We start from the raw sequence: 25073 nt of genomic DNA on the forward strand, positions 1-25073 counted from the left end.
ACTGTTCTTCCCACACGCATAAACATGAGCGAACTCCGTGTACGTGTGCGCACACATGTGTGTTGGCAGCAGGGGAACGAACACAGTCAACGTTAGAATCTGGGTTTTAAAAATCATGCCATTTGTTTTCACATCAAAAACACAAACCTACAGATAAGCATGTTACATTCTCTGGGTGGCTATTTACATTTAGGTACAACTTTCTGAATATTCTGCACCATGTACTATTCTTACACTCCTGACTCCGCTAAGAAAATCTTTTATGTGGCACATATGGGTCCACCCAGATGACCATACAATGAACTTAAAACACCATCATTGATCTTACTAATTGCATCTGCCACCTTACATGGTTCTTGTTTCTACTCGGCTTTCTTTCCAAACACCATTCCAATTGTTAAATGGTCAGAATACACAAAGTGACAGATTTAGTGCTTCCTTGGCAATTTATGTAACTGACTGCAACTCTGTTGTTGCAGTGAATCATGATTTATTTGTCTCGCAATGCAGCACATAACCTTTTAAATGCTAGGGAAAAAAATGCCAGCGCTTCTTTAAAGTTTATATGTGATTGCCCACCACCATTCCTCATGAACGGGTTTTTGAGAGACAAATGATATAAACAAACTGCAAATTCCACCCACCTATTCCCGGCCATTTCCTGCGTTCATCACTCACACGTACTGTATTTACAGACAAGCACCCTCACCCCGAGCACCAGTGGACTCTTCTAGACCCCTCTTTTCCTCCTGGGAAAGAATATTTTTCTTAAATTAGTGATAAATATTGTCTGCTAAACACAGAGGATGATAATACTGATCTCCCCCAGCCCTCTTCCTGGCATGTGCCACGCTCAATCACGTCAGGTGAAATTAAGCGCAGACTGCAGGGTTTTATTTATCAGTATTTCTCTCCATTACAAAACTGTGATCCCAATGCCTGTCTGTGGCCTTTTCTCATACCCTACTCTCCATGCCTTCTTCTGCATTTATTTCCATTACTTTTAAAAATCAGTTTAATGTACTCCTCCCCTTCTCCTCATTCAAATACACTGTTTTATTCTGGTGTTTATATTGTGCCCATCTCCCTGGTAAATGAACATCTAATGACTCATTGCTGTCCACCAGTGCCCGAACTAAGCCAGTCAAAAGCCTTCAGCACCTTTAATTATGAAAGTGATAATGAGAGAGGAAAGATTGTTTACTTTAAATGGAACAGCAGTACCTCCAATTAATGCAAATAGGATCTGCTCATTGAAAAGCTATTTATTCAACATGCACAGCACAAAGTATTTGGATAGTTCTCCTTACATTATAATTCAATTTTAAAAATTTAGGAGGGAGAACTCAGCAGATAAAATTGTTTTTCCCTCAGATGGCGATTGTGGAATTAGCAGTCCATTCATTAGGGTGTAACACTCACATACCACCTTTCCTTGGCAGACTTTAAACCGTCTGCAGAGGGGCCTGCTTTTCTAAACTGTCATAGTTTGCAGAAGGGAAAACAGGGCTGGAGAGATGAAGTGACTTTTTCTAATCATTCAGCAGATTCATGCTTGCCTGTGGCCTGCTCCTACCTGACCTCAAACAAGCCCTCCAAAGCCCAGCCTGGTGCTCCATTTACTAAACTCCATTCCCTAAATGTTTGCCTAGATGTTTAATAAAAAAGCAAGAACATTGCTTTGCACAGTAAATATGCTTACAAGTTGCACAAGTTACAGATCTAGACTTCAGTGTAATGTTCTCTGGAAATATACCCCAAAATCTAAGCCATTTTAAATATTTGATATAGTTCTAGTGATACACGTGGCATAGACTGCAATAGAAATTACGCCAACCAACCATGAACGAGGATCTGGGGTAAGACCATAAAATGAAACATTGGTAATTTAATACATGAAGAGGAAAGGATAATTTATAGAATAGCAGTTGAATAATAAAGAATGGAGATGGCAAGCACTTAAGCTGTGTCAATGCAACTCATCCTGATCAGGTGGGGCAAAATTACAAGTCCTTTTTCTACCAGATTGTGATATTGTTCTATAACACAAACAAATGTTAACTAAAAGGAGAAATGCTTCCCCTGGCCATCCTGAGTTTTGCAGGTCACTGCAAAACAAACATCAAGAATTTTGTTTCAAACGTTTCCATTTGGTTTGGACAATGATGGTAAAACCATTTAAAGTGAATTTGCCGTTATGCCTGTAAGGCAGCAGCACATTTAGAACACTTAATTAGCCACAGAAGGTGGTTAGACTCAGTGCAGCATTTAACTTCCACTTTCTGGAAAAAAAACAAGGCTATAATTTAGGAAGCTACAGAAAAGTACATTTACAGATACTACACGCTTCTGATATGTTATTGCTGTTGAAAGAGACTTTATAAATAAATATGACTTTGACAAAAAGCTAAAGAAAGTATACCTGTGTCAAGGAATAAACACCTGCAATTAAGAAAATGAGAGCAACTTTCATCTACCGGGGCGGGGGGGGGGGAGAATGTTCAACATCATATAGTCTGCTAGCTTGATAAAGGCAAAAAACCCATGGTGGGTAAACAAGTAAGAGTCAAAACAAACATCTTCCCCCACCTCATAGAGAAAAAGCAGACACTTTCCTTTGCTGTATGAAACAAAAAGCATACATTGCAGACTATCACATTTATGCACACAGCTGCCACATTCTCTAATGGGTCGAAGCAAGTTCTTACGACAACAAATAATTTTACTTTATCATGCTAACTTCAGTCACTATCTTTCTGAGTTTTGGGAACGATTATTTGGAAGGTACTAGTAGAAACAAAGAAGCTTCCCTACATAACAGTCCACAATAACAAGAAATAAGGAATAAACCCTGCGTAACAGGTGTTTCAACAGGTAATTGATGCAGCTACATTATTCCCAACAAAAATATCTTTAAAAAGATATGAAACCAAATTATGGCTTGGGGCAAACAGGCACAACTTCTATTGAAGTAAATGGCCCTCACAAAATGGAATACTGCAATACAAATTCAGCAAAATCAATACTTAAGTTTTGAAGAAAAACTCTACCTTATAGGTTGAAAGAAGCCACTTGTAATCATATTTAAATGGCCAGTATCACAAATTCAAAGTACATCAACCAGCCCCACTACTTTAAGTGAAAGAGCTGTAAACTCACTAAGAAAGGTAGGGTACTGAAACAGAAAAAACAAAATTTCCTCTAATTTAGCTACATTTTACTCTAGTTGATCAAACTTCCATTTTCACAGAAACAGCCACAAAAAAGCCACTTATATTGCTGTCATTTTTGCTTAATACAATTTTGGCTGATCCAGATAGTGTTCTCAAAACCCAGCTAGAGACAAGAATAGGTTTGCAGACCCAATATTTATGTTATATAAAGCAAGATGCTATATACAAATTGGCAGTCAGGTGTACTAATACACAAGCAAAATGTAACATGTAAAAAACTAATAAAAGCAAATACACATCATCTTCTGGCCCCTCCTACATATCCAGTAGTAGTGAAAAAGTGAGTGTTTCTCAGGGGAAAGTAAATATTAGCAGCAACGATGACTTAAGCATAATCATTTCCTAGAGTTTAAGAACCAGTTTCATTTCAGAGGAAACACAGTGCATCATTATCATTATTATTCAAATAAATAAATAATCATCCATAATCTTACCTAGTTCTGGGGGCAGCACAGTAAGACGATTTCCCTGGATATGAAGTTCCTTAAGCTGAGTGAGCTCACCAATTTCTTTAGGCAGTGATATCAGGTCATTGTCTCTAAGACTCAGCTAAGAGTGAATATAAAGTAGTCAGAACAATTTTCAGTTACTATAAAGCAGCCTAAAACAGAACTCTACTCCCTCCGCCCCCACCTTTTTCCTAAAAACTCAATTCTTCCAATTTATTTACAAGTGTCTGCTGGTAAACAAGAAACAGTTCCAGGTGTAGTGGTCTATTCCTGCAAACATAGCCTACTACTCCTCAAATTGACTAGATTCTATTCCTACAAGCGTTACAACAGCGAATTGATTTTCCAAGAATTTAGATAAATTACTTACTATCTGCAACTTTGTGAGCTTCCCAATATCTGGCGGCAGGATTTCAAAATCGTTGTCACTTAGATAGAGTGCACGCAGGGTGGCTGCAAATTAAATTGCAATATATAAACAGGGTGGCATATAACCCAACCATTTGAGGTCTAATCAATAAAAGGGAGTCAGGTTTGATTAATAACCCCGACTCGGTGAAAAGCCTTTGACATACCCAGGGCTCACAATAATAACAAGCAGGTTAAACTCAGATTTACTGGCTTATTGTATTGTTGGTGAGTTCATGAAAACATCTGTATTCAAAAGGACTGGCACAATTAACAATTTCTGCAATAGTAGACTCTGGCAGGTTCTGGCATATAGTCTCAATGCTCAGCTGTCAGAATACAGTCATTACTCTTTATTAACCCCGATTCTTATTCATTACATCAATTTGCATCCTAAACAAACATTAAAAAAAATAATCTGATTTTTTTGGACAAATACACATCTGTGTTAAGCTCTATAGAAAGCACAGCCTAACACTGGGAAAGAGACCTTAAAAGAGAGCAATGCAAAAGACTCAGATTGTATAATTTGTAATTTCCATGCTTACACTCTATGAAATTCACAGAAAAAGAGATGACCCAGCACAACCATGTAGCTTGCTATTACTGAATGAGCATACATGACAGTTTGGAAAAAAAAAAAAATTAAAATGGAGACTCACAAAGAACTGTTGGGTGCAGTGGGAAAGAAGGTGGTCAGGTCAGCAAAACCTCTCCTCCCCACCAGAGAGGAGATCCCATTTCTCTTATGCAGTTTACTTCTCCTCTTCTTTTCATTTCATTATATGTGACCATTTTTAATAATTCTGACTTAAAAATTTCCTTCTGCCAGGTTACAAAATCTCTCAGAGACACTCCTTCCTCTCCCCTCACCTGTCACTTTTACTGCTAAATGCACTGATCCTGAAGTCACTTCAGCATATTACACTGAAAAGACCAGTAAGGCAGCAGAATCACTGAAATCCAGAAAGTGCCAGAATTCAAGTTGCTTAGGCAACCATAATGCAGCCCTTTTGCACATATGCATTACAATACCTTTATTTTAACTGTCTGAGCATATATTTTTAACATGTACAAAGGTCAGCATAGCTCTACTATTCCTGTGCCAAGCTTTGTAACCTTAGCATATTTTTTTAACATACTGGTCACTTCAACATCCACAAGCTGCTAAAACTATTTCAGTAATGAACTATCAGGAACACAACTGTTTCCAGAGTCAACACATAGCAGTTGCCTTGCAAAACACTGTACTTTCCCCTCAGGCTCGCAAGCTTCCACAAAGTTTTAACTGAGTATGGGACCCAAGGAAATATTACTCAGAAGAAAACCAATATACAATTACTAACCAAGTCTTTTTGTGTCCAATGGTGTCAGGTGACTGTATAACAGTGATAAATATTGCTGAGCTACGTAGAAATATTCAAGAGATATTCAAAGAAAAACATAAATATCAGAAAAAAATTCTATTGGAGTTTGGTCTCCATCAAATAAATTTCAGCTGCAGAAAGCAAAGCACCATATCATGAAGATTTGTAGAGTTTTTAAAAAAGTTTCTTACTCAGATAGAAGAAGTTGCCTGGTAGAGAATTTTCATTTAAGTTGTTGTAAGTCAAGTCAAGAACCTCCAGAGCTGGTAAAGAGCCAAATCCCCTTGGCAAGGTGTTTAACCTGTTCATGCTGTAGGTGAAGACAAAAAAACAGAACATGACATCAGTATTTACTTCATCTGGTAGGAATAATACAGGCAACAAGAGTTTCATTTCTAAAAAATGTGATCTACACCAAAATTCCCCTTTGTTTTGTTTTGAAAAGGGCTTGATGCTACAAGATACTGAGCAAGCCTTTTGCAATGCAGACCTTTTTCAGCTCTTACTCTCATAAATACGCCCAAAACTTAAGCACTCGCAAGGGATCCCATCTGTTATGTCAATCAACAGCCACACCTGAAACACGAAGCAAAAGGGAGAGAGGTGTCACAGTGCTATGCTCAGCTTGAAGTGTGCCACTGAGCAAGCTGGTCCTTGGTAGATGACCTATCTTCCAGCTAAACTACAAATTACCCCTTTGCACAGCATCTTCACCATCTGACATTCCCCCATACCACATAGTTGTTCACCACGGTACCAAATACAACGAGGAGTACCTCGACTGCATGGTATTTACGTTCATTGATAATTGCTGCTCAAATCCCTTCTTAAGAACAGCAGATTTGTGTCACTAGGTAACTATTAATGCACATGGAGCATGAGGTAAATAAAATGTCAGCCCTCTGATTGATGAGGCTTAGTCTAAATATAGCTCATTCAGCCAGTCTTAGAGGGTTTAGTACACCAGTTCCTACTGGCAAAAGCCAGAAGATGGGGAAAGCTAACAGGAGAAAAAGGTTTCTCTGATAACCTGGAGCAGACGAGCTACAGAAAACACAGTAACTTTTCTCTGACCTCAAAGGGCTTGGATGAGGGGATCCAGATAATTGCTAGAGCTGCTGCAATGACAAAGAAAGGCAAGGAGCTGGAGACGATATTCATAGCACCTTACTGTTTGTGTCTGAGCTAGAGCTCTGGCTGCTTATCACAGGAACAGAAAACAACTACTAGCCCATTATTTATACTGTCCCTAGTGTACGTACACCAAACATACAGCTTGCCTGTATGGATCTTGCTTCATTTGTCACCTGGGTTTGAAAGTGGAACAGAGAAGACAGGCGTCTTCAGGAAGAGTATGTACAGGTAGCTATTTTGAAGAACCAGATTTTATTCTTATGATGGGAAACAATCACGACCTTTCACGTTACCTCTAAACTGAAGTCAAGAGAAGATACAATGTGAATTTATGAAGAGTGATGTAATGCTAAAAACTATGAAAACTCAAGTCAAAGTATTCACAAAGTTGGGTACCCAAAAATAATGACTTTTGGCTCTGTTCTCTAGGGCCTTCCCTCCCCGCCTCATGCAATGTTTGTCAAACACTGTGCTATACTATGTGATAAATACTATGAAAGACATCTATAGGACACTTAAGCCCATCTTCTAAGAGGCCTTTGGACACTGAATTGAACACAAAAGCAGCTGCACCTCCAGATTAAGCATGATGACTACACGGACATTTCTTTTACAGACTCTCAGATACTAATCTTACTTTTCCTCTCCCACTTCTGCATAAACCAGCCCCACCAGAACAAGAACCTTTAGAGATCAGCTCTCTGTAGCTAAATTCTGAATTAAATCATCTTCTTCCTCATCCCCGATGAGAAGTCCCACCATGGACATGCACACATAGTATTACTGTTGCAGTAGTAGCTATTAAAATACAGAAAGGCAATCTCCACTATTGCTACTGCAGACTTGTCACTGCTTTTGAAACTGTTCTTCATATCAAATAGGACTAAAGCAAGCAGCTCCTTTTTCACTAGTAAAAAGAGTTAAGTGCCCCTGCTGGTCTTCCCTTTTGTAAGCAAGGAACAGGGAGAGAAAGAGTGTTCTCCCTATTGACAACAGGCAGAATGGTATCTATTCTTTGGCATGGAAAAAGAACCAGCTGAAAGGCCCTGCCCAGCACTAGTTAGCCCTGTAGATGTTCAAACATTGAGCTTGTGCCACAGAAACTGTGCCACACCTGCCTTCCAATTACTTTTTTTTTTAAGCTTTCAGTGCAGCAATACACCTTCCCTCTTCCCACCCCACTACTTGATCCTTCTGCACCAAAATCCTCCCAAAAATCATCTATGCTCTTATTCAAGCTTCCCCTCTCCCCTAGAGGGTTGTTTTGATGCTCTGTGTGTATACATGCACTGCGGATGACAAGAGGGTTCCTGGGCTCCCCCCCACCAAGCCCCAAACTATTAGAGCAGAGCAGTTTCCCCTTCACTGATTCCAAGGACTTCTGAAGTAGAACCCATTTCACAGAACTAAACCTGTGTCTGGAAGAATATGGGTAAGGAGGGGATTAAGAAGGATGAGCATTTAATCTACAAGATCTTGGACCACATGACACACGAAGGTGGCAGCTGTAGTTCCAGACCTAAATGTCTGCTGGTCTTAACCAAGTGGCCTTTCATACTACATGAATAGAAAAAATGTAGCGAAGACCAGTACTTGAACTACACAAACACTTGTCACTGCTTCAATCCATGGAAAGAACCCAACTTCTTCCTCCCTCAATACACTGCAACACTTCTATATGCCATTCCAAAATATGGATTTTGACTCCCAAGGCATATAAAATGCTACTTTTCAGAGCAACTATTAATTCATTATCCAATCCAGGTTCAAACAGATATTAGGGCATACTAGAGATCTAAAGTGACCAAATGAAGACCAGAGAAGACAGATCATCATGAAAACATTTATTGGCATTCCAACAGTTCAGGATGCAATTCAATTATCAGCACTTTACAAAAGTATCTAAAGCAGGACACACAGAGCCTAGCCAAAATAATTTGATATTTAAAACAGTAAAAAAAATCCTGTTTGATTAAGGTGTTCAGAAGTTTGAATTTATAAAATACAAGTATTCGTTCTATAAGAAACCTATAAAGCTAAAGCTCGCCCCTACTAGTATTTCTGTAAGTAGTTACACTTTAATATGTCCAGTTAGTTTTGAGAAGGTTCTGTGCTTCACATTTATTTTCTTAATAATTCAAGAAAGCCTTCTGCAACTGTAGTTATTTTAAAGTATCGCCAACTCTACTGGAATATGGTATCTGAACACTTAACAGGAATGCCTTGGGCTCAAATTCAGTCAATACTAGCTGTTTGAATTAAATGCACGCCACATTTAAAGATTTGCTGCTTCTTTTACAGATTTAATAGAAATTGAAATTTCTTTAATCCCAAATTCAGGACTTTGGAATTAAAGTCCTAAATTAACATGGAAAAATTTTGTTAAAAAAAAATCAAAAAACAGAACAGAAAATAGAGCTTGGCTCTTACACAGCGACCACAGAATTAAGAGACAGTTGCTAGGGAAGTAAAACTCAATAATTGTTAAGTTTGACTTCAGTATTAGACGAATGTGAGTTGCTGTTGCCCTTAAATGGTTATCAGTATATCAGAGTAAATACTTGATCACTTAAGTATCTGATTATTCAGGACACTAGCTAAACACTCTGAAGCCATAATTGCGAAGTTACCATCACAAACACTTTCAAAAAGAAACTTTAATAGCAAAAAATAGGAAGTTCCAGTTTCAGCTGCGACAATGTTTGACAGCACCTCTATTACAGCAAGTTTTTGCATTAGGATACGCACCCAAGATTCAGGTGTTTGAGCTTCTGAAGGCTGCTAATCTGTGTAGGCAGCTCCTCAATCTGGTTGTTGAAAAAGTTGAGCACTTCTATGTTTCTCAGGTCTGCGATGTTTGCTGGCACAGCTGTGGAAAAGTTTTCACAGTGAGAGGTTGCAATCAGAGCAAGCTACCTAGACTATAGATGCTCTATCTACTAGCACCCGTCTTTCGCTCTGTTTGTACAGTGGCTGACGGTAGAAAGAGCACCTAATAGCTATTGCAATAAAAGCAAAGTTTATATCAAAGAAGTCTTCTATCTGGAATCTGTTCTCATCACTGAAAGCAGTCACTTTGTACTCCTCAGAAAATTACTACCAGTATTGTAAGATATTTTGACTAACAAAGACCATTGCAGAGAGACTAACAAAGAGAAGCAGGGCTTCCTCTGTGTTCATGTAGCACACACAGGTCTCAAAAGAGCAGAGCTTAAGAGACTCAGATCATGTCATTATTTGAGTTGAAAAAAAAAGGATGATACAAGTAGTTACACCAAGATAGCAGTTTTATTAAGGTTCTTTAATAGCAAACATGAAATAAAAATTCATTTTTAGCGATGGCCCATTCTGCTTACTGCTTAAGTAATCTAGTATCCAAGTTCTTGTCCATTTAAGATTCAACAAAATTTACAAAAATTTAAGTTCAGCCCTAAAAGATGAACTGTTCAGCCAAGCCCATTTTCAGCTACCTCCCATGAATGAGTAACTGATCAATACACATACATGGTTACATTGGATTAGCAACAAATCAATACCTGGTTATTATCTAGAAACATGAAAAATAAGGCAGAAGCACAATATGAATACGCCTGGGCAGATGAGGTTAAAAAGCTATTCAGATTTGCATCTTTCCCCCCTTAAACTTAGTGAGATTTAAGCAGACAGCTGAGGTTTACATAAAGGGAGGTTGGCAAATCACCTGCACTGAAGCTTGCACCTGTGTTCAATATTCAACTCAGTTCAGTCTCAACTTTGCATCAGGAACCCATAGAGTGCACATCTTAAAATAATTAGAAGTTTTTATGAGGCCATGATTTTCTTTTATTTGTTGGCATGAGGCAATCTCAGTCTTAAAATGGAGTCAATAATGTTTACAAAGCAGAACATTATAGTATGTCACATTTACTAGATTCTAAGCCTAATTACATTGTGAACAATAACGGGATCCCTAACAAACACTTTAATTACACTACACAAATATTACTGTTGAGGGTCATATTCATTGCAGGAGATTTTTAGCAGACTTTTTTTAATAAAGTCATTAAGGCAAATCTGAACATTTAAAAGCCCTCCCTTTGTGGTATTTTCCAACTGGTCCATGCATATCTGTCACTCGATGATGGCAAGAGTTATGTGCCTTCAGAAAGTAAAGGGTAATGTACTACTACTGTTGTTTTATTTTATTCCCTAACAGAAGTTAACCGAGGATTTTAATTGACATAATTCAGCTGTTTCCAGCCTCAATATTTCACCAGAACAGTAATTACCAGTATTAAAATGTTTTCCTTTCAGAAATTAGACTCTATAATTCAACTTTGATGAGATGCAATGGACTGGCAAACCATGTGTCTGCCTTCTCAAACATATACTATATTTATGCAAGACCAGGAATCAGAAGTACTAGCAAATACAGGTTTTAGTTCAGTCAAAGCCTAAACAATACAGAGACCAAATACAATTCTCCTGAAGTTACACTGTTGATGCAATTAATAAAAATTTGGTATGAAAGTTTTGGCCTTTTTGACAGTGTAAGAAATTACACTCTCCTAGAAAAAACACTGCAACTTAACATCACAAGTTATGCTAAATGTAATGCAGAGCTCTGTTGTGGGAACACTGAAACAAGAGCCTGACGTTCAGGAGGCCAGACTTAGCAAATCTGCAGTCAGCTTGGCTGCCTGTGTGTCAATTCTGTATTTCAATTATTCAGGCTGAACACCATCACAAGATGATAAAGAAATTAAGAAGCTATTATCCAAGACACTCAAAGTTCTCAAAGGCAACTAAAAAAAGTACATCTTACACCAAGGACAATACTATCACTACATAGACAGGAAGCCCATGAAACTTTTTTGATCTTGCTGTGAGGCCAGACTACAGAAACTGTCAGACTACAGACAATTTGTTAGTGCTACCCTCACGCAAGGAAGGCCAGCAATACCTGACATGCATTTCAGTTGAATCAGTGTTGGTTAACAGGCACCTTACATTTAGTCAGTCCTATTCACAGTGGATTTAGTTACCTAATGAACTCTTGCATCATGGAGTAGCGGCAAAGCTGTTCTGCATCTGTGAACAGATCACAAGATGGGGACAAGTACCCTCCAAGCAGCCTGACAGAGTCCAAACAGTAAGTGACATCACAGCAAAAAGCTGGACCCAGTTACTGAGCTACCTTGAACTGGCGACACTGATTTAGTGGATGTGCCCCTTCAAATACCTGTCCAAACCAGCTTGTTTCCCCCTTAAGAATAAATGAATTCTTAAGCTTGTACCTCACCTCTGACTTAAGCTAGGAAACTGTGCAAAGATGAAGAATCATTTCAAGGAAGAAAGTAAACAGCCATCTTAATTTAAAAAAACAAAAACCAAAAACAAAATGAACAAACAATGAAACAATATCCCCCCCCATGAAACTACCTGGAAAAAAATGACACCTCGACATCAAGATAGGAAGAAAATGGCTTCCAGAGATTTGTTCATGAAGATTATGTTTGCACTGAAGATCACAGCATCAAAGAGAACCCTCGTTTCAATGGGTTACTACACAGTTGAAGTTCTCAAATTCTACCTGCACATCCCACTTGCAAACACAGGGCAAAAACTCAACTTCCATTGGCTAGTTTATCAGAGGTTTTTAATTTGTTTTTCTTTTGTCAGGGCACGGGTGTGAGTAAGTGTCCCTAGTGAACAATGGGAGCTGTGTCCTTGCACACTGTCCGCTCAGTTTTTGATATATCTGTATAATTCCCACATACTGTATTTCATGTTGTGAATCACACTTAAGATACTTTATATCATTATTTTCTTCAAGCCATACTAAAAGCTGCATGGGTAAGCAGGCTGAGATGAGAAAAAAGCTAAAAATTTAGCAAAGGATTTGGACGAAATAGTTTGCGTCTCACCCTGTTAAATCAAAATAAAAAGCCCTAATACACAATTGTATTTTTTGGTTTGGATGGAGGGGCTGGAGGTATTTCGTGAGGAGGAAAAACAGCAGAGTAGCTCAAGACCAGGCTTGTGGAAAGAGGACATTTTCCTGTAACAGCTTATTTTCTGGTTCAACAATTCAGATTAATTTGTAATATGAATGAATGCTCTCTTGGATTCAAAGAAAAATAGAAGACCAAAATTAACTCCTGTACTGGTCTTGTCACTAAACTGCACAGGTTCAGTACCTTCAGGCCTAAAGATCAGCAGTGGTCAAGCAAGGTTGACTATGCATATTATGTTCTCTGTTCTGAACTTTACACAACTAAGTGCGTCCCAACTACCATCCCACTGTTATGTTGCAAAATTCTTCCCAGATACACAGCAGACTACCAAACACCAAGAAATTCATGTTCTGGCTATACCAAATTCTACTCGAGTGACCTTCTCATGATAAGCAGTGAGAGTGAACTGTCAGCATCCTGGTTCCATTCACCCACATATTTACAGCACGATCCACAGTGTCTTAACAACTCTTTTAAGACCATCTGCTGCCCAGTGTCATTAACAACTAAACTCCCCCTCAGCAAATGCTAGTAAAATTTGGCAGCCCGATGCCTTTGCATTCTCCTGTGAAGTTTCAGTCACATCATGAAGCCCCATTCGTATTAAGCCTCACTTCACAAGACCAGGAACGGCTTCCTTCCCCTTGTTCAACACTGGAAATTGCATACAGTGATTCACTATGACAGCTATAGACTTCACCTTGATTTCAAGAGCTTGTCCGAGAACGAAAGAGAGGGTCTACAGGCTGCACACCAAGGAACAAGAGGACTTTGTTCATGCTCCTGGAAATAAGGATTGGCAACTTGTTATACTTCAAAGCTTTTAAAAACAAATATGATCTTTTTTGCCCTGAAGTTAGTGGCAATTCTTTAGGACCTAAAATATATTCTCATCAGAGCAGCCTTTCACTCAAAGCAAGTTATTAAATTTTATTCCTATATAAGCAGCAGCTGTTTAAAAGTTGTGAGATGATTTCCAAAACATACACAAGAAGGATTAAACGCTACTATTCAATGCCTATATATAACTCCGCACCTAAGTATCCTGGATCTGGACTTTAGTTCTCTCTCCACACCCAAGAACCAGAAGCCAACACTAGACATCTATCTTTACTAGAGGTCTGATATTGCCCTCTGTTGGAGAACAGATACTGGGTTAGATGGATCTTTTATCCGAGACAGCTATCATGCAGAGAAACATGCTAAGAACATTTAAATCAGTTAAAGCAGCTTGGAGTTACAAGTGTCTCAGATGTAACCCTTTCTCATAAAGCAGGAAGCCAAGTGGTTCTCATACCACTACTTAGCACTGACACCTAGATCCGGCTCCTTTTGTACATGCAACCTCTGACAAAGGAGGAAGAACACAGAAAATAGAAGAGGAGAAAAGGAGGTGCATTTTTTGCCTCTCCAGTTCCACTCTGCCACTCTTCAGTCATTCATCTAGGTTTCAGTACAATTCCTGCTATGGTGCAGGGCCCTTCATACAGCTGAAAATGCACAGGCTTTCTGATAAGTGTCTATTTCTGATAATGTTCTCCAGGATTATTTCTCTTAAAGCATCTGTGAAGCACTGGAAAACAACAGGAATCCTCACAACTTTAAAAGTAAACAAACTCAGGTGTTTGCAAGATTAAGTCTCCATTTGCTTTTTGTCTAAAAGATGAAGTCTAGTCTGTTTTTTTGTATTTAGTAGGTACTGACATTAAACCAAACATTTCTAAAGACACTGTTAATAAAAAAAGACCCATATAAAAATTTCCTTTACAAGTTAAAACTAAAATAAAAAACATTTTAGACAAGGAAGCTCAGAAGAAAAATGTGACAAGAGTCAATAAACCACCCAATTGGACAAGTGAAATGATTTTGTAAAAATGTAAATCTCCATGAGAGGAACCACATGGTATGTAAACAGAGATAAACATTTCAATTCATGTATACCTTAACACTGAATGTTCAAAATAAACATTGTCATGCTGCTGCTTGGAAAACCATATCTATAATGTCTGCCTATTCATAAAACTGTACGCAAGTAAGCTTACTATCTCCTCAATAAATACGATTCAAAGGCTACCTTTGGACAGGTGAAAAAACCTCCCATTGAATTCAATAGGTTTTGAATCAGACATCAAGTGAAATAAGAATTTTAATTATTTAAAACATGATTAGTTTCTTGGGCATTCGTATCTTTAGAAACTTTAAGCTGCAGAATCCCTGTTTTTTTCAAAATGTTTCTTTAGTTAATGAAGTAATTTCACAGTACCTAGGAACATGACGTTCAGTAGTACTCTAAACCTTTACAGGTTCTAAGGGAATATTTATCCAGAAGAGCTATTAAAATAGCACTACTTGTCAGAGAAGAGATTTATAAGACTATGCCAGTTTCTCATTAAAATGTTCCACTTAAAAGCTGGTCGAGAGTCATACAGAGTAAAGAGAACTCAATACAGACCTTTGAGAGTGCTATCAGTCCATTGTAGATCCCAGGTAAGGTTTTCTTGCCAAGAACCTACTTCTTAAGCCTAAAGTAAAACCTGTGGGCTATACAATATAATAAACCCAGTTCTGCAGACTGTTGCTAATCTAGTTAGCGTCAACGGGAACTTTTCATGAGTAAGGATCCCTTAGAGCAAAGGTCATAAAGACATAAAATGTTACTCACATTTCACGGGGGAGGAAGAATTTAGAATACTAAATATATAATGTGTTCTGTGCATCAAATATAACTGTACTCATAGAGCTGGAGTCATGTTTAGATTAATTTGACAAGGGTTCTGTTATACTGAGAGAGAAGCAATCAGCTTCACCAAAATGAAAGAGGAATTAGCAGAGGGAGAACACAACCGTTTTCGTTTTAAATATTCATAGGCATGCTGATATCATACTTGGCAGTTAACTGGAGAGAATCCTTATCCCAAGTGAAGCATACAGTACTTAATTTACACATTATGTAGTTCAAGTTTCCCCTTTTGCCCTCCCTCCACTCTCTCCCAAAGATGGATACTAACCTTCCTCACACTGAAAACATTAAAAAGAAACTTGTCTCCTTAATCTTCAGCTCTTTCCAGAAACCAGCTGAGTTCATTTTTGCAATTATCCACAGAAGCACTGCAGTTATGAAAATGTTCTTACGAACATGTTTAAATTATACCATAGTTCACTGATGTGCTACTGTGCTAACAAAACAATTTATCCATAAACAGTTTTAAATTAGAAGCCAGAGTCTAAGGAGAAGTGCTGTGAGCACAAGAAAGGCTGAGAAGAGACTGGGAATCAAGTGACATCTAGTGAAGACAAAAAGACAAATCTGTTCTTCTCTGAGAAGAAAGCTTAAGGTGCACTTCAGAGAGTGCACTAGAGAGAAATACTAGAAACCAGGGGCTGAGGTTAGGAAGGCATTACTAGGTTGAAAATAAATCACCCAGCAGCAAAGAACTGAAACCACACCAAAATAGCTCACAAAAATCTAATGTTTGTTAGCTTTTTTACAGCAGTAAGGAACAGTACTATTCAACTGAGGATGAGTACAATAATGTGAATATAAACATGCCCCTTCATTTCTACAAATAATTTTGAAGAAAACAGTGTATTAGCCAAGCTTTTTGAATTAGTGTGACACGCAAGTACTGTAGTGGACCACAGCATCTTCAGCTTCGATAATTGTTTTGTGAGGAGTGCTCAGTTCAGCCAAGATGCTTTGCTATCTTACTTTTATGTCAGGACAAAAAAATCCATGTGGTAGACCATGCAAAAAGTTGAAGAACACAGGCTACATCCCCTTGTTACACGTCAGATCATCTGTTCTGTGTTGAGATTTCAACAGCAGGGAATGGTTAAGAAAAATAACTTCTGCAGGGCTGAAGAACTTTAGCTGATAGTGTTAAATTGAGATTTATTATTAGGCTTCCACCAAATGCAATTGCAAATGGTCTCACTAAATCTCAGTGAGCCTCCTTCAGGTGTTTAAGTTGTTTAAGCATGATCTTTTCAGAGTTTCACGCTACTGCACAGTAGCCGGTTGTAGTTAAATCAAGCCAGCTGAAGTTCAGTATGTTCACCTTCCCCTCCCTCAATATTCTCTTTACTTCAGTCTATTTAACATGTTTTCTGCAGTTTACAAGAGGGACTAACCAAAGATGCTCTGAACACCAGGTCTTGAACAGATACTATAGGTTATCCCTCACAGGTCAAGGTCACTTCAGCCTCTTACTCAGGAATACCGATCCACTCGTGTGCTTAGCAGTGCTTGTTTACAAAATCCTGCTTTCGCTGTATCTAACAAATAGTCCATAATTTCAGTTCGCTTTATGGGACAGTATTAGTAGTTTACACTTTTTATACCACTGAAATGTTTTTAAGAGCTCCCATAGGACTATTTTTCACAGCTACTTGGATCAACCGACTCTTCCCCCCATTCAGCATCACAGACTGCCATGCTGACGCTGTTTGTCAGACACCAGTCTGTCCTCTCAACACACACAGGAAGAGGCTGCAGTAAAAAACCTCACCGCTCAAAAGCAAAGTCAGCACATGTGTTTACACATGTTCTTATTGCAGCCCTCAGAGCTGGGAATGAATTAAACTCCCTCCTAGTTTGGGCTCCCTATACCCAGTACTTAAAGCCACTTCTTTTGAGTCTGTATGGTACCGAGTCCTCCCTGCGCCTCTACATTAGCTAATCCCAGGCTTCAGCTAACTATACATTTCATTTCCAGCTACAGCAGATATTCCTCCTAGACAAGAGAAACCACATTACAACAAATTGCCCATCCTCAGATAAAGACTTCACTCTACAGTATTTTTGACACAGGGCACCAACGGAAAGTAAGAGGCCAGATGGGTGAGTGGTCTGAAAGGAAATGCTGTGTCATTATCCACTTCAAACCAACACACCTGATTAGTAGAAGAACAAAAAGAATACATAGAAAATAGAGTACAAAACCAAGTAAACAAAACTAAATCCAGTTTCCCCTTAATCTAGACCAAATCTACCTTCTCACCTCTGTCCTTCAATATTAGCAACAAAAAAATTCCACTCGGCTTGTTAAACAGTAAATTCTTTATGATACAAAATTAAGCTCTTTAATGAAGGGAGTTCACTTGTACAACATTCACTAGCTTTGAAAATGCCAACTTCAAAATAGGCTATATCTGGCAAGAGGATTTCCAACAACTTTATATTACAGCCTGTACATACACATGGAGAAAGATCATTTATATGGGTCTTCCACAAAAAAAAATTAGTTATTTTAAACCACTGGGACATAGGTGAAGACACAAGAAATTTGTACTAAAACATGTCAGAAAACATCAAGACTTACAAAAAAGGAGTTAATATGTTTGCAGATGCCTTTGAATAATAGAACAACAGCTTCTGAAGAACTATGTTAAAAGACAAGTGATTTGTCTCTAGTGCTGTATTTAGTATGTACGCTTACTTATGATGCAAAACTGACTTTGTTGCCATACAGCACAAACTTTGACAATTTAATTTATGCATAAATTGGGGTAGTTTCAGCATGCACTCTTTATACCATTACAGCACAAAACTCATAAATTAATCTGCTTCATTCTCCCAAAGCTTCTTAAAACCAAAATTTATATTATTTAAAGCTAAAATGCTCTACCATCTGTACTTTCCCAGAACCAAAGGTTTGGGTTTTTTCAGGGAGAAAAAAGCTAACAAGGTATTTAATCTAAACATTTGTGCAGAACTCAGATGTCACAAATTTAGTAAGGCATAGGTATAGGGATCTCCTTTTCCCTCCTTCTCACGTCCCCCTGTGCACTGCATTCATAAAGATATTTCCCTTTAGAGATCCCTGCACCAGAAATGGGAAGTAAAAACAAATCAAAATATATAACAAAAGTGAAAGGCTTACAGTTAATTTAAAGCACCACTCCCAAGCACAGCTGAGAGGCCACTGTCAGGCAGAAGTCTTGTGCTTTGGACACAACCCTCGTTTCACTATGCAGATAGCTTACTTGCACCATTTTGGGGTAAACCATGTCAGTACAACAGTGTGGAATGACTTACCAGAAGAAAGCAGAGGCAGAACCAAAGTAGAAGAGAATACAAGAAGCAACAGAGAATATATGGGCATCTAGTTCCCTCCAGAAGTCAGCAAGTTTGCTATATAAATAACCTGATACCAGGCAAAATGCAAAGTGTCAGACAATACCAGCAGGAGACACCATAACACATTTCAGCAGTCTGGAGAAGACAAAGCAGCTAGACTGGGAAGGAATTCAGGACAGACAAATGCAGTGTTGCTAACTGTCTTTGGACTACCTCCAATACATCTAGGTATACACTACAGCCAGAAAGGTGACTTATAAAGGAGATGGCCTAATGTAAGGATGACATCAAGGGAACTTAGCAGCATATTAAATAAGATCAAGGACACCCTCAAGAAGGTTAGCAGCTACGAAGGGACAAGCTTCTGTGCTGGTCACGCACAGAGAGCAAAACAATTTGGAAGGAGATGGTACAGCACAGAAGCAGTAAGCTGTGTGAGCAGAAAAAAAGGAGAAAGTTTTGAACTGGGTAACTGCTCTGCTGGAAGGCGGCAAAATGCACAAGTATGATAAAGGGTGACCACGTGGCTGTCAAAGGAACATGATGAATGAGACACAGCTATTCTGACAGGATCAGAAAGTTAACTCAGAAACAAAATTCAGGTGTGGAAATGGAAACCAGCAGCAAAAAGCTAATGGATCACCTCACAAAAAGGAAAGGACTAAAGATGAGGAAAGGATTACACTTGAGGATCAAGGAAGAAGCAGTGGAAAGAGAAGAGGACAGTAAAGGAGAGCAGCTCAGAGGAAAGGGAGACTAGGACAGAGAATGCAACATCAGGTAATACAGGGGAAGTTTCAGAAAAAAAAAAAAATATATATAGTTGTTCCCAATCTCTTGTCATTCAGACATTTGATAATATTGGGCAAGGAATCAGAGCACGACAGCAAAAGGACAGAAAAATCGTCAGGAGCAAGCTATGAATAGCAGACAACTTTTGAGGACATTTAAAGACAGCACAAGAGTATGGTGAAGCAGGCGAGCACAGGATCACCTGAGGTTAAGGAGACTGAGGAGAATAGCAAAACTAAGCTGCTGTTCACTACTACCTACCAGGCAGACTGGATTGCTACCAGGAGCATAAGCTTCTTCCCACAAAAGAAACTGCTAAAGTTACTTAAACAGTGACCTCTAATGGACAAATCACATAATACCAGTATTTCCACTGATGGCAGAAACACTCATGGACTCCAGGTATGACCAGATAATGACACAAAAGCTATAATCTCTGAATAGATTCTCCAAATGATTACAGCATCAATTAATTTATCAGGTAGGTAAGTCAAATAACTGTTACAGTAGTTACAAGCCATCAAAAACTTACAGCATATCCCAAAAATAAGTGAAAATAAAACGTCAATTTGGCAGCGCAATAGCTGCGCACATACTGATGACCAGCACGCGTACCTGTTGTCAATGCTGAAGTAACCTTTAACATCCCAGCCTGCTTTCCAGTCACATCTTCCCCTCTGTGCACTCCTGGGTTGGACTACTATTAACCTGAGCTTCCAAAAGCTCTTCAAGCACGCTTCCTAATCATGATGCAGTACAGGGATTTTAATTGTTAAACCTCATCAGCATACCAAGTAAGGATATTAAGTGTGACTATACTAGGGTGTGAAATTTTGTATACACTTTAAGTAGCTGGAGAATACCTTAAGTTAGCTTAGCTATCTAAAGTCTAGAAGTTTCAGTACCACTTCATACTTCACAGCAAAATAGTTCACAAAAGCTGCTCTGCAAGGAAAAAAAAAAGTCAGGTAAGGCATAAGCCACAACATATATGCTCAGTCTTAGATGTTTCCTTTAAAAAAGGACGTCTCTCTATTGTTAATTCTACTCCAATTATTGCTCACTTACAAATCTAGTGGCATAAGGGGACCAAAAGGTGAAGCCTAATCTACCCTGCTGACTTCAGTCTGAGTCTGCAAAGGTCCTTTTTTTTCCTCCAAAGGCAGCCATTTGGTGTTCCAGTGCAGCCAATTTTTAAAAAAGCCAAGCCCTCAAGACAACGTGATACACAAACCTTATTCCCAGCTAGATACCCCACCCCACACACACACTCATCTATTTTATACTCTCTCCCAGAGCTCCAAACTATTCTGCTTGAAATGACGTGGGGCAAGTCCCAGAGTAGAAAAGACAGCCAAGCTTGGCAATATGCCTTTCCTCTCCCTGACCTGGGCTCCCTGGACATCCCAGTATTCTGCAATTCCCAACAGCTGTCCCCCCAGAACTGTCATGAAACCACAAACTCTAGCTGAAGAGGTTTGAACAAAGTAGGACAAAGTTTGATTTCAAGAACTTCTATGACAAATTCCTTAACACAAGACTTCAGAAGCCTAAAGGCAGCCTTGGTGTTCCAGTGCAGCCAATTTTTAAAAAAGCCAAGCCCTCAAGACAACGTGATACACAAACCTTATTCCCAGCTAGATACCCCACCCCACACACACACTCATCTATTTTATACTCTCTCCCAGAGCTCCAAACTATTCTGCTTGAAATGACGTGGGGCAAGTCCCAGAGTAGAAAAGACAGCCAAGCTTGGCAATATGCCTTTCCTCTCCCTGACCTGGGCTCCCTGGACATCCCAGTATTCTGCAATTCCCAACAGCTGTCCCCCCAGAACTGTCATGAAACCACAAACTCTAGCTGAAGAGGTTTGAACAAAGTAGGACAAAGTTTGATTTCAAGAACTTCTATGACAAATTCCTTAACACAAGACTTCAGAAGCCTCATGACACTCCAAACCGTTGGAAACTAAACACAGCAGAACACGCGACTGGCATGGCCACCCCAGCATCAACCACGGAGCAGGAACCTAAGGAGAAGCATGCTGGCTGGCCCTGCAAAACATGCAGATCTACACCAACACCCTAAGTTCACTTTCATCCCACGCAGGGGTGTCAGAAAGAGCAAGTGGCCAAGATTGCTGCAGACTTCAAGAGAAGTTAAGTTCCACTTGAACTTGGATGAAGCAGTCCTAAGTAGAAGTGCACAGAACAGTAGAATGGATACCCATAAAAATTATTACTGTTGCACAGAAGATGCGGAAACAACATTTGTGATTGACCAAAGTGATCAAGCATGGTTTCTCCAGAAGTATGTTCTGTGGCTCCAACTCCCTCCATACCCCTCCAGCACAGCTACCCTAATTCCCTACCACTATTCATGTCTTATTAAAGATCCCACTGAGCAGGAGGTGAATGCCACCTGTAAGTCCCCCAGCTCCCATCAAATAGCATGTAACAAAGACAACGTGGTCACATCTACTCAAATTAATCCATCACGCTGAAGGGCAGATCTCTATCATTCAGCCACTCTTTTCCACAAACTTGAGGAACATTTGTCAGGACTTCTAGTCCATTTATTTTGATGTTAGCCAATGGGTTCAAAAGACACCTGGGTCAGGATCAGACAACCTATGCAGGCTAATAGCATAAGCATGACTGTCTCTAATTTTGCTTCTCATTAAATCACTAAATGGTGGAACAAAAAACTCCCAGTACAATATATGGAGACACTGGCCCATATGTCTACATTAAGTTAATAAAAAACACAAATACTCACTTTCTGCCTCTGCTTTCAACTGGATTATCACAGGAGACCCCAAAGTGGAATCATCCCAGGTTTGCCACTTACGCAGCAACTAGCTTAACAAGACTGCAGAATCGCAGCTATTTAGCTTCCCCTAGAATTCTGCTTCTGATTTTGAAGTACAAAAAGTTCCCATCAAGCAGCAAAGGACAGACTCAACTGTTTCAGAAGTTACCTGGAGCAGAAGCAGCCGGTTCAAGACTCCTCCCATTAGCACAGCACCAGACAGCTGAAAAAAATCCAGCCTAATATTCTCCAGAAAAAAAAATCAACGTGGATTTGAGTACTTCTGATAATGAATGATTTACAGACACGTAAATGCACAAGCAGTATGAATGGCATACTAGAAATATTAACAAAAACCATGCCACAAAAATATTCTAAGCAGTATGATGGATTTAATAGTGTGGTCCTCATACTTGCTAATAAAACTTTACTTACTTTTAATAGAGTTTGCTGGCAAAAATATGAACTATGATTACATAAAAATATGCATATCCAGTTTTTACATGTATTTATTCTTCCAGATAGACATATTTACTATAAACAGCAGAAAAAAACAGCAAGCAGAACACTCATTTAAATGGCAGAAAACTAGTAAAAGATGCTAATATGACCTTAGTGTAGTATGTCAAGTGTCACTGCCACCACTTTCCTAGTCATTTTAAGAACAATCTGCTAAGACAATTAATTACATAGCTTAAAAGATTAGGTCAACAGTGTCAAATACGGTAATATGAACTTGAAATTTAGCCTTTTAAAAGTGTGTGCTGTCTATTTAAATGTCTACATCAATTTGTGAAAGAGTAGTAAGTTTCAGACTTTATGAGTTACTTCTCAGGAGAAGCAGTGGTTTTACCTTCCCATAAAAGAAACCCAAACATAGCAATTAGAAAGGCTGAAAAAATCCCCTGGCTGAGAGAACAGATATGCTTGCAGCCTGCTGATCTAAGGGCTACTTTAGAAGAAAGCAGTAATTATAAAGTTGAGATTTAATATAACACAATTTTAGAGTAGTGGCAATCCTTAAACTGGTATTTTAAAAACTAAAACTGCATTAAAAAAATGGTGTAGTCTGGATTTTTCTTGAATAGTTAAACAACCTTGGAAACCTCTTATTACCATATGTTTTTCTCCCCCAGTCATGTCTACAGCTAAGACCTATAGCTAGGACATAGGTTACTCAGTTTTTAATTCTGGCGCTCATGCCCAAGTATGTCACCCTTCCCAGGCTCAGTTCTCAGACAGACAATTTTATCATGATTCAAGTCTCCTTGCAGGAGTTTCAGCCTGTCTTCTCTTCCTCAGGGCAAGGTAGATATCTGCTGCCTGCCCAGCCAGTTGTGTGTTCAGCTGAACTCACCCCTTTAGCTACGTTTAAGATTCATAAGGTGTCACGTGGAAGAGATGATTAAGTCCTTGGAAGTCTGTTAGCTTTCAAAAATTGTAGGATTTTTACAAACCCCAGAGAAAGAATAGTCAAGTTTTCCAAGAGTAATGCTTACAACTCATTTCATCCGTGTGCCAGGTAAGCAGCCCAGGTAAGCAGTCATTCAGACAGAAGATACCAGAGCAGATAATCAGCACCAGAGAGAAGTTCTGCCTGGCAGCACTAGGTACCCAACTTCGGATGAGTCGTCTGATCTTGTCACACAGGCAATACATAGAGGTGTGCAGAATGAACTGCTATCTCAAGGTGCCTGCAGCCCTCCAAAAGCTGCAGAGAAAGCTGAAGTGGCTGGATACATTTAACTGCCTAGCTTTTAGGCAGCTCAAGTTCAGAGACAGGCATCTCCTTGCAGTGACCTGAGGGAACACAAAAGACACCAGCTGGGTGGCCCTGTAGCCCAACTCCATGAGTGGCTGATAAAAGATGGCAGACGGCAATATGCCCAAAGCAAGTTTACCATAATGCTTTCCCAAAACATTCTCTCAGCTTCCAGCTATTTGTAACTTCATGACCTTCTCAACTAGAGGTAAAGCTGTGTGCTTAATAGCAATGCTTACAATTTTCCCTTCCTGAATTTGCCCATGAATTTACCCATCGGTCATCATTTACATGTTAGATGGCTAGAAATTGCTGGTCATATTTATAAATAAATTGAGACTTCTTTGAAAAGAAGTCTATAGGGAAAAGAATCTATAAGGACAAAAACAAGTAGCAAGATGCCAACCTAGAGGACACTATACAATCAGAAGTAGGACCTAGAATAACTAATTCGTACTTCTCACAGACACTCACATAGTGCCCATACTTTTATTTATTTCCTGCTACTACTTCAAACCCTTTAAGCTACGCATTAGTACCCAATAAACTGCATCCAGACAAGAAGTGCTTATGTGGTGGAATCTAAGAACATTTTCATTTTTTCCTCATGCTTAATCCTCTGCAAATGCTCAAAGCCTTAAAGCGAGATTTTTGCATCAATACATATATTTTAAGTAACACAATATCTTACAGCTCATCCAGCAAATAGTTTAGAATTCAATAGGTTTTTGTTGGGTTTTTTAACCCTAGTCTCAATTTGTAAAGCTTTTCTTGGGTATAGCCTGGTACATGCTACCGCACCTGTGTGGTCATCTCCCCAGCATCGCCCCCTCTTTGGTGGTTCCATTCCCCTCCCCATTTCATGCACTCTTAAAAAATTCTGTTCCAAAAGGGAAGGACTGTTTGAGGTAGAAATCCACTGGCACATGCACAGAGCAGACAAGGACAAGCAGAACATCAACAAAACCAATACTTTTCTTTGCTTCAGAAGATGCACAGTAACAGGGATCAGACGAAACTCACTGCTTTTATTTCAACAACG

At 39.1% G+C, this 25073-nt stretch overlaps 1 protein-coding gene across 1 annotated transcript in view; it reads right to left on the reverse strand.

Annotated features, from left to right (window-relative positions):
- The window catches only part of RSU1 (Ras suppressor protein 1), a 102808-nt gene that overhangs the window by 76904 nt on the left and 831 nt on the right, over window positions 1-25073 (reverse strand). The window contains exons 2-5 of the mRNA XM_019471114.1: window positions 9340-9460; window positions 5649-5767; window positions 4053-4135; window positions 3668-3782 (exon numbers count right to left, since the gene is read on the reverse strand). Coding sequence (XP_019326659.1) covers window positions 3668-3782; window positions 4053-4135; window positions 5649-5766 — 316 coding nt within the window. The 5' untranslated portion in view covers window position 5767; window positions 9340-9460. The remainder of the gene's footprint in view (window positions 1-3667; window positions 3783-4052; window positions 4136-5648; window positions 5768-9339; window positions 9461-25073) is intronic.

This window comes from Aptenodytes forsteri, unplaced genomic scaffold (assembly GCF_000699145.1).
Source record: "Aptenodytes forsteri isolate BGI_AS27 unplaced genomic scaffold, ASM69914v1 Scaffold172, whole genome shotgun sequence".
Taxonomy (NCBI): Eukaryota; Metazoa; Chordata; class Aves; order Sphenisciformes; family Spheniscidae; genus Aptenodytes; species Aptenodytes forsteri.